Source organism: Orcinus orca, chromosome 2 (genome assembly GCF_937001465.1).
Source record: "Orcinus orca chromosome 2, mOrcOrc1.1, whole genome shotgun sequence".
NCBI lineage: Eukaryota > Metazoa > Chordata > Mammalia > Artiodactyla > Delphinidae > Orcinus > Orcinus orca.
This window is the reverse complement of record NC_064560.1, coordinates 141,048,289-141,058,426: the sequence shown is the minus strand read 5'-3', so window position 1 is coordinate 141,058,426 and position 10,138 is coordinate 141,048,289. Positions and strand designations below refer to the sequence as shown.

The 10,138-nt window shown below is 47.7% G+C and overlaps 1 protein-coding gene across 1 annotated transcript; it reads right to left on the bottom strand.

Annotated features, from left to right (window-relative positions):
- Positions 1–4,416: 4,416 nt before the first annotated feature.
- Positions 4,417–9,149, bottom strand: SSTR1 (somatostatin receptor 1). The gene has a single exon (XM_033428399.2). The coding sequence runs from the start codon at positions 8,029–8,031 to the stop codon at positions 6,856–6,858; it is 1,176 nt and encodes a 391-aa protein (XP_033284290.1). The 5' UTR covers positions 8,032–9,149; the 3' UTR covers positions 4,417–6,855.
- Between the last annotated feature and the right edge of the window lie 989 nt (positions 9,150–10,138).

Below are 10,138 nucleotides of genomic sequence, written 5' to 3'. Positions count from 1 at the left end.
AACAAATACATGATCTCAGACAGTCTAATTAGGGAGAATCATTTTTACTATTTCCCCTGAAATTTGAACCTGGAAAAATGTCATGTTTCAGTTTTCTGCAGCTGTCTGTAATTACACAGGAGTAGCCAATCTGAAAATAGAGCCAAGATTGAGAAAGTCAGAGATGAGAAAAGGAGACTGAAAAAAAAAAAGATCGTACCGAGTTATAGATCAAGTACACTGTGAAGCCAGATCTTCCTCGAGAATGTTCAGTTATGTGAGCTAATTAGGTTTTCATTCATTCACAACTAAAAGAGTTCTGACTGGCTTGGCGCTTGACATGCATCATCTCATCATAATAGCCCTATAATGGAGGTATTATTACCCTGATCTTACAGATGAATGTGCGTCATGGAGATTACCTCGCCCAGTATCACCTAATGAAGAAAGCAGAGCCAGTCGGCTGATGGCTGACTCCATGCTCTTAACAGTTAAATCGCTACTTCTCAAACTTTAAAGTACTTGAGAAATACCAAGGCTCACCCCAGACCTAATGAATCAAAATCTCTAAGGTGGAGCATAGAGAACACACATGTTTTAAGTTCTTGGGTGATTCTGATGCAGGGCTATAGACCACTTGTGAAGAAATGTTTGCCTTAGAAACATGTAATTTCAAGGATACTGCTGCCTGACCTTCTGACACTATGTCCTTATTAAAAAGCTTTGCTTCTGGAAAATGACACCTGAAGCCTAGTCAGTGATGTAAACTACAGATCAAAAGAAATTCTGAGAAAAGCTCTATTGGAAGAAGTGGGAACAGTCAGAAAACAAAGAGTCCCAGGCTGGGGGGAGGAGAGTTAGGAAATGGGAACTTAAAGGGGAAAGGAGGTGGGGGGCAGAGGTCTGAAGTTCTGTTTCACCAATTATTACCTAAGAAATCCCTTTTTGCTTAATTACCTTGTGTGTGTTTAAGTTCAGATTCCACACCGAGTTTTATATAGGGAGACTTGAGGAGCTTTTGAAATAGACGTGCAGACATCTGGTTGAGTTTGCTAGTTACAGTGGCTCATTGGACATGAAGGAGAATGTTTAATTTAATTATTGACTTTGAATAGACATTTTGCCACTGCTAATAATATTAGCTAGATTAATGAATTGTTCGAGGGTTATAGAGACAAAGAACACTATTGAGAGTTACTGTTCATCAATATTTGGACAGCCTTTCCCAGAAGAGTCACACAAGTCACATGTGTTATTGTAAAATATTTTTGTGCTTGCCTATCTTGTCTCAGATTTCTCTCTCTCTCTCTCTCTCTTTAAATTTAAAATAAGTATTAGTTGTCTTTTGATACAGGTATTATTATTGTGAAAGTCAGAACTTTTTCTGTATGTGCTATCCTACAGCATCTCCATAATAAGTCTTCCTCCAAATGGAGTCTGATACATAGTAAATCTTTCTTAAATTTTTAAAGCTGGGAGCACTGGAGGTCTGTGGTCTGTGTCTGGTCCCGGCATGTAGGTGCTGAGGAGGGGCGTAGAGTTGAATTCCACTGCAGATATAGTACGTTAGCTGATGGCCACATCTCATTTCATTTTATACATTTGTCCACTCAAAACTTAAGACTTGAATCAGTGTGGCTTAAAGAGGTATTTATTTTTAGAGTCTTAAGCTCATTATTATTCCAAAGAATTTTAGAAGCATGCCTGTAGTCTCAGCCTTAAATAAGTATAATATTTCCAGCTTTAGGCCAAGAAGATTGCATTTGATATATGTTTTGACAATAGTTAGGTTTATCATCAAAGTGAACATTTTACCACAGGGATTTTAGATAAAATTATATCTCCTTTTTAGATGATGCTTTTCTCTGCCCAACAGTTTGACAAGCAGGTGTTTTGATATTTTAGTTTGAACTGGTTGCTTCTGTTCACAAGCTGTGTCATCATTGCAGGAGCACCTTCCTTTTCCTTATGGGTGAAATCAGAAGCTGGATGTATCTGCTCATCCCTAAGGCAGTTCTCTCAGGAGCACACTCAATACAGTACCCTGTCTCCAGATATTCAGCAAAGCAGTAAATAATCACTTATAACATTATATGGGCACCTGCCTCCATCTTGGGAAACCATGTAACAATGTTGAACCTCTCTGCCTTCTTTTAACACCAACAAATGAAATGTGTTGAATGAAAAGCAAGATATCCGTCTGAATATGTGGAAGAGGTTCTCATGGGCTCAGAGGTGTATGGTGCAGCAAGACAGCAGCACAGACTTTGCAATACCTTGTTTTTAAAGCACACACTACTGTAACAATTATGCAACTGTCTATGAATCATTATAGTTAAGGACCTAACCTCTCTGATGTGGCATGCTAGAATGGAGAAGGGAATGAGTGAGATTTGCAAGACATAACCCTACTACCAAAGTGCTTTTTAGAAGATTGATATAACATCTCTATTATTGGTTTAAAATATGTTGGGAATATATCACAATTTTTAAAAATGTATCTTCCATAATATTTTCCAGGAGAACTCCTTGCCTTTTTCCTCACGCCCAAACCATACATTCAGCATTTTTCAATGGTCAGTGTTAACTGGATGAAGCATCAAAGATTTTCAAACGTGATCCTTTCTTGGGCCATTCTTGCGGGGAGAAGATGGCCTCAGAAATTCCACTCTGAGAACACAGAGGTCCCCAGTAAGAGAGAGAGCAAGGACATTAAACTGATACATTTTACCTTCCTCCATAAATGTTTCATTGCTGTCTCTCACCCCGAGGTGAGGCTCATCGCCTTAGCATAAGAGAGAGCTTGTTTCCAACTTCTAGGCAGTGCAGAAAGGCTTGGAAATCAGGTGAGGCAGGGGGGATAGGGGTTGCCTAGAGATTTCTAAATTCTTTTTTTCCTGCCTTCACACATTAAAGGCTAAGACTAAAGGATTCAAGTCCTATGCTTTTCCTCTAGTGTAGCACGGATGCAGGGTATGTGGAATGTTTTTCATGAGTGAGGTTGACAAAGGTAAGGAGAGGTGCAAAAGACCTGAGACAGAGCCACAGAAAAAGTTACCAGCCAGAAGAGTTCCTGAGGGTCACCAGTCCAGAGCTACCCTAGACCCCCTGTGGTCACGGAGCCAAGAGGCTCACCACAGGGCTGCCTGCTGTGGCAGGACCAGGTCACTGCTTTCAGAGGCAGGGGTAGCCCCCAGGCTGGTGGGCCGTATGAGAACCCCCAGAAGACTCTGAGAGGGTTGCAGTGCACAGGAGCTGTGGCGCAGCGCTCACCAGGCTGAGAAGTCAGATCACAGGCTCCAGAAGCTGCTGATTTCAACAAACTGCAACCAGGAATCATCCAGGTGACAAATGACCTGTTCCCAGAGAGCCAAGGGCAGACAGAGCTGCTTTTCCAAGGACCCCACCTCGTCCCTTCCTCCATTGAGACACAAAGTCTCTCCCAATATTCACTCTAAAGCCATTTTAGAGATGATAAAATGGGAAAGGGAGGCCAGCCGAGAGACAGTTGAAATTTTCTGAAAATGGCTATTTAAATTATGAGCTCAGTTGGATGTTTGAACATTAATTTTTCCTCCCAGCTAACCAGTTGGAAGGGGCTTGGAATTATGTTCAGATTAGTTAAAACCAAAAGAACAAAATGTTTTCTCTGCACATCAAAGTTATGAGTTCAATTTGCCACCTTGCTATAGCTTTTAAAAGTAATAAAAACAAGTCCAGCTGAGATAATGTACAGAACTATAAAGCCTACAGTTACAAGGCATTTGAAGGTATTTGAAGGCCACAGTCCCCCCACCCTGCTTCTGGAATCACTGCTTGGAAAATACTCCTTTCTCCTTATTTTGCTGTGAAAATAAAATCACTCTAAAAAAATAAGGTCTGTTTAAAAAAAAAAAAAAAAAAAACTCCTTTAGTACCTTCTTAAATTCTTCCAGGGATAGAAATGGCCATCATTGAACAAAGCATAAAATATGTCTTTCTTCTTTTATGTTGAAATCTGATTTTTATATTCCCTTTACCTAGTGTCCTCTGAAACATCTTTAGGTGATCACTTTTTTTTTTTCCTTCCATTACCTTTCCCTGGGATGTAAATTAGCAATTACTTAGCTCCCACAACAAAGTCTGAGGTCATAAATGAGGGCAGACAGTAATTTAATCTGTGAGAGACGGTGATATCATCTAGTTAGTTTGGTAACAACAGCAAACCATAGAGTACTTCCTATTCATAGTGACTCAGTTTTTTTTTTCTCTCTCTTTGAACTAACAGACTTTTCTTTACCAGAAAAAATCAAATAATAACTTCAATCTTGGTAAAAATTCCAAAGCTAATCGAAATCTTTCTTCTTAAAATCTATGAAAGAGCAACCAAGCCAATTTGTGTGCGTTTTAAGTAATCTGTTGAAACAGGAAAATTCCGATGGCAAAGTCAGACAACTCGCAGCAACATAATACATTTGTTTATTTAGTTAATATTACAGTGGTAACAGGTTAAGAGCACTAGATCTGTGTCCTCAAAAGAGGATAGTGATCAAGATTTTTATTTGTAAATTTCACTGTTCTTAACTATTAAAAATCTATTTTCCAAAGGAGTAATAATATGCATTATTTTTAAATGACAGATCTAAACTTTCAAATTTATGACCCAAAGCATATTTGTTCATTAAACAAAACAGTAGGGACATTTTAACTATTGGTTGCTGCTTTCAGGAAAGCACAATGTTCTTGAAGCAAATATACACAAAACATATTTTTCCATGGTGATTTCAACCATTGTGTATCATGTCAGTGAGGGAACCTGAGAACCCCAGATGTTGAGAACTCTCCGATTGTTGCAATACACTCTGGTTTACTTAAACACTCAACCAACAAACATGTATTTAGTGCCTACTATGTACAAGCCAGCATCCTAAAGCAATACAGGAAACACAAAGAAGTAAAATTATTGGTTCTTGCCCTGCTCAGGCTTCCAATGAAGTGGTCAGATTAAACACAGACACAAATTACTCTACTTTCAATGTCTTCAAAAGAAGTGATGATGTTAACTAGATCGTATGTTAGAATCACCTATGCTGGAACCGAGAGGAAGCAGGGACATAAGCAGGGGCATCCTCGGCACCGATTAAAGTCTGTCTGAATCAGATTTTGGAGTTCTAAGTCTGAGGGCTGCTTGAACCCTCGTATCTGAAAGTGTTCTAGCCAGTCTCACACCTGCCACTGTGAGTGACTGTATTTGGCAGTTGTCTCACGTACTCATGATAAGGGAGCAAGATAAATAAATATATATATATAGTATGTGAGTATATTATGATTTGAATACAGTATATATTATTTGAATATAGTATATATTCAAATCATATGTAGGGTGATGTTGAAAGCTAGGAGTTCGGGACTTTCCACTCTGCATGGGAGAAGGCTAACCCACGTTATTTATTTATTATAAGACAAACAAGAGACTACATAAGAAAAGTACGAAAAACTCTCCAAACTTCACTGAACACAAGCAAAAATAGAAAGGCTAGAGGAAAGGATAAGAAAACAGGGCCTAGCACAGAGAGGCTTGGACGGGACCCTGGGGAGAGAGCCTTCCCCACTGCTACCTCCGCGCCCGCCCCATCGCCAGTGTCCCGAAGAAGAGGCCCTGGGCTAGGCAAGTGGAGAAAAGGAAAGCAGAGACACATTTTTTTCAAACACCACAAATAAATAAATAAATATGTTAAGCAAGAAAATAACCTATTAGGCACCGCTTGAAAGGCAGCAGCCCTCAGGGGTCGGGCAGACCGCACCCTCTACCTGCAGGTGGCGGCGACGCGGTCGGGATCGGCCGAGACTGGGAAGACGTCACCTGAGGTCCCGGCCCGGTGCCTGTCGTTACTCTTGGATGTGCACCTCCAGAAGCTTGGGTGAAGGAGAAAGCCTAGTGGAGCTGCAGCCAAGCTCCCGGGCGGCCCCCGGGGAAAGTGCGCCCTGTCCTTCCTGGCCTAATGCAGACCAGCGCCCCGGGAGTGCCTAGCTCTTGGTCTCTGAAACTAAAAGAGCCGTTTGTGAGCCGGGCGGGAGGGGGGCTTCCATTACAAGCCCTCCTCCCCCACCAAAGCCCGGAATCTTTTAAAAACCCCTAGTCGCTTGTTCTCAGCTCCTTTTTGCTCCAAAGTGGGCTTTGAATAAGGACTGCGGGATGCCTGGGGTTCGAAGCGCGGGACCGATTTTACTAAGCACCTGGCTCCGCTCTGGGTGGAGTGGGAGGGGCGGAGGGGCTCGGCGAAGCGCGCACCTTCCTTTCACCCGAGGGTGGGAGAAAGGACCAGCTGCCGAGATCCTTCTCAAGACTGACTTCCTTTGAAGTAGGGCTGCAGAAAGGGAGAGTGGTGGTTCTCGAGACTCCGCTAGAGGCATCAAGCAGAATCTGGCGAGCGAGGGGCCTTGCAAGGCGCGGCTGAGGGCCAGCTGGGTTTTCCCGAGGGAAACCCGTGGCGGTAACCGTGGCTCAGCTTAAACAGAAACGACGGCTGGCGGGGCTGAGGGTCAGGCTCAGCTGGCGACGTTAATAAGTTCACGATCTGCACCGGTAGGACGGGGCGTAAAGAAAGACCGAAATTGCCAAGGGAGGGGCGAAGAGGGATGCAGAAGTGCAATCGCAGGGGAGAAAGAAGCGAAAGAGGAGAAGGGGGCCCGCTAGTCTTCCCAGTTTATACGCAAAGCGTCCAATTCCACCTTTGTCGCGCGCCTTTCCCGGGTCTCCACCAGAAGCACACAGTGTCCTAGCCCCACTTTCCCCATTGCACCCTGACTCCTGGGATACTTTCACCTCTCGCACCCGGACTTCCTTTCTCCTCATCCTCCCCTTCTCTTGGTACAAAGCCCCTGCTTGGCCCGGGCTCAGAGAGTAGTGATCCGGGACGTGCAGGTGCCATTACGGAAGACGCCGCCGGACTCCAGGTTCTCAGGCTGGAAGTCCTCCACACTGTAGGCGCGGCTCTTGAGGGCCGTGGCGTAGTAGTCGACTGGCTCCTCGGCGGCGTTGTCCATCCAGCTGAGGCAAAGGATGCGCTGGAAAGAGCGCTTGAAGTTGTCTGAAAGGAAGCCATAGAGGATGGGGTTGGCGCAGCTGTTGGCATAGCCGAGGATGACCGACAGCTGGCTCACCGTGGCGTCGTCCTGCTCTGCGAACACGTTGACTAGCTGCACCACATAGAAAGGCATCCAGCAGATGACAAACACCATCACCACCATCATCACCATCAGGGTGATCTTGCGCTCTGAGCGCTTGCGCTGTTGCCAGCCGGCCTTGAGGGCCACCATGCGCATTTTGGCGATGATGAGCACGTAACACAGGCAGATGGCCCCGACGGGCAGCAGAAAGCCCATGAGAAAAGTGTACAACACGAAGCCCACCAGCCAGCGCTGGGCGGGCTCGGGCATGAGCATGTTGCAGGCCACCGTGCCGTCACTGTTGGCCGCCGTGCGCGAGAAGACCACGATGGGCAGAATGACGAGCAGCGATAGCACCCACACGCCCAGATTCACCACCTTGGCCACGGTGGGCCGGCGGTAGCGTGCTGCCTTGATAGGGTGCACCACGGCCACGTAGCGGTCCACGCTAAGCACAGTAAGACAGTAAATGCTGGTGAACATGTTGACTGCGTCCACGCTGAGCACGAGGCGGCAGAGCAGCGCGCCGAAGGGCCAGTGGCGAAGCAACGTGGAGGTGACCAAGAAGGGCACGCTGAGCATGAGCAGCTCATCGGCGATGGCCAGGTTGAGGATGTAGATGTTGGTGGCCGTCTTCATCTTGGCGTAGCGCAGGATCACGTAGATGACCATGGAGTTCCCACACAGCCCCACCAGGCACACCACGGAGTAGATGAAAGAGATGAGGATAGCGCTGCCCTGGCCCTCGCTCAAGGTCCCGTTCTGGGACGCATTTCGCCCCGGCTCCTCCATCCCGTCTGCAGCTCCGGCCCCGGGGCCCCTGCTGCCGCCGCCTTCGCCACAGCTGCCTGGGCTGGGGCTAGGAGAGGAGGGAGAGGAGGCGGTGCCATTGGGGAACAACATGGGGGCCGATGGGGCTGCCAGGGCTGGGGAGTTCTACTGGCGCCCCCGCCGCTTGCGCTGTCACTTGGCACCCCGGCCGTCCGCCCGCAGCTCACAGCCGCTGGGCGCCTGGGGTAAGCGCTCGGAGACTGCAGGGAGCGCGGCTCCACCGGCGCCGGCGGAGCGCATCGCCCAGCGGCTGCCTGCGCGCAGCCGCTCGCCGCTCCAGGGCACCTGGGCACACGCGAACGTGCCGGGAGACTAGGGCCCCGCGCGGCACAGCCATTAACTGCCGCGGCTGTGGGCTGGTGAATGATTAATAGGCACCACCCGCGCGTCAGCAGCTACGAAAATGAGGGGGGGGCGGAGAAAGAGAGGGAGGTAGGCGATATAGGTGGCTTATCACCCCTCGCCCAATTTTTTCCTTCCCAGTTTTGAGCTCCGATCGACTAGAGCAGCTGCTTCTGGGGTTCCCCTGCAGCACCCCTTTACCCATCCCCTTCAGGGGGACCTGGGGAGTTTCTCCGCTTTCATGAAGGGTGGATGGGAAACAAAGGTGGAGATTCTGTCCCATCTCACCCTGCTTCTATCCAAAGCAAAGACTGAAGCAGACCCTAGGCACGGATGTCTGGAGTTCATCTCCGTTTCCCTCAGTTGCTGCCCCACCCTGGGGGACCCACTCCCGTCCAGTCGTCCGGGACCCCAAACTCCCCCCCCCCCCCGCCTGCTCTGCTCCTGAGAACCGCTGCGGAAGTCCTTACCCAGGGCACGCTACCTCCAGACCGACGCGTAGATGGCCCGTGCAAAGTGCCTGTGAGGTCTGGTAGCGCAGTGACGTTCTTCGTGCGGTCCCACTCCTTTCCTTGGGCGGGACCCCAGCACAGGCGCCCACTCAGATTTACTCTGAAGAGTCGCGGAAACTGACCCTACGCCGCGAACATTACAAGGAAGAAGGACAGCAACTGTGCGTTAGGGACTCCTGCGTTACAACCCCGCAGGCGGCTCTTCGAGGGAGGGAGTGTTCGGAGGCCTGAGAAAATCATCGCGAATCTCTTAATACAGCTTGTAGTGCCCAGAGCCCACTGCGTCTCCCAGAGGAAAATCGACTTTAGAAAGGAGGACGCGCGCCTGGGGGCACAGAAGGAGCCCGAGGCTCCCCCCGCCTCCCCCTCCCCGCCCCCTCCCCTCCCAAACGTGCCAGGCGCGGTACTGGAAATCCATCTAGGTGTTCGCTGGGTATAGATACGGCTGCGCCGCTTGGAAAGGCTCCGCCCGCATCCCTGATGTACTTTGTACCCGGGAGAATTGGTGGGCCCCGGGGGAGGAGAGTGTATAGGCCTGGGAGAGCAGGGATGCCAGTCGGGACCGGCAGGTGATCAGACCTGTCACCAACTCCAGGAACATCAGGAAGACCTTCCAGTCTCTCTGTGAAATACTTGATTGCATTTTTCTGAGGCCCCTGGATGTGTGCCAGGTGCCTAAACTTTTAAGACACAAAAATCAATGTAGGCATGCCTAAAGCTCACTGACTTCATTTAGGAACTGAACAGTTACTGTGTTTAAAAAAAAAAAAAAAAGTTCAATTATCATGGTTTTTAAGGATCTCTAGGACTTTCCACCATCCCTAGTCTGGGCTCCCTTTGGCTTTCCAATCCTTCCAGTCCAAAGAAGAATCACTCCATCCAGCTCCCCAATTCTTTTCAAGATCCCTTCAAGTCTTTGTCTGAACCGTGCAGGTTCCCAGGAAGACTGACCTTCAGCAGCCTAGTGCTGCGGGGCCTCTTTCAAGCCTAAGCTTTGTGTCAGTTTTTGTTAGTTCTTCCTCTCAGCCAGGTGGCACCCACTGTGCTGTGAGTCTCAGCTTCCCTCTCATCAGTACAATTTACACTAAGAAGACGCAAACCTAAACAGAAACTAAATTCCTCATCGAGGATATTTGTACCAGACAGTCCAGAATGCAGAAATGGATGCAGAAATTGGAAGGAAAAAAAAAGTAAAATTTCTATTTCCCCCTTGCTTTATCTGGGTATCATTTGCATGTATGTGCTTTAGTTCTCAAAACTAAGTGCTCCTCAAAGCAAAAGAATAACTTTTGTAGTGTGTTGATTATAGCAATCAGAGATAAAAG

Bases quoted from the DNA above. Each gene is read 5' to 3' on its own strand.
- SSTR1 (XM_033428399.2), bottom strand. From the start codon at position 8,031: ATGTTGTTCCCCAATGGCACCGCCTCCTCTCCCTCCTCTCCTAGCCCC.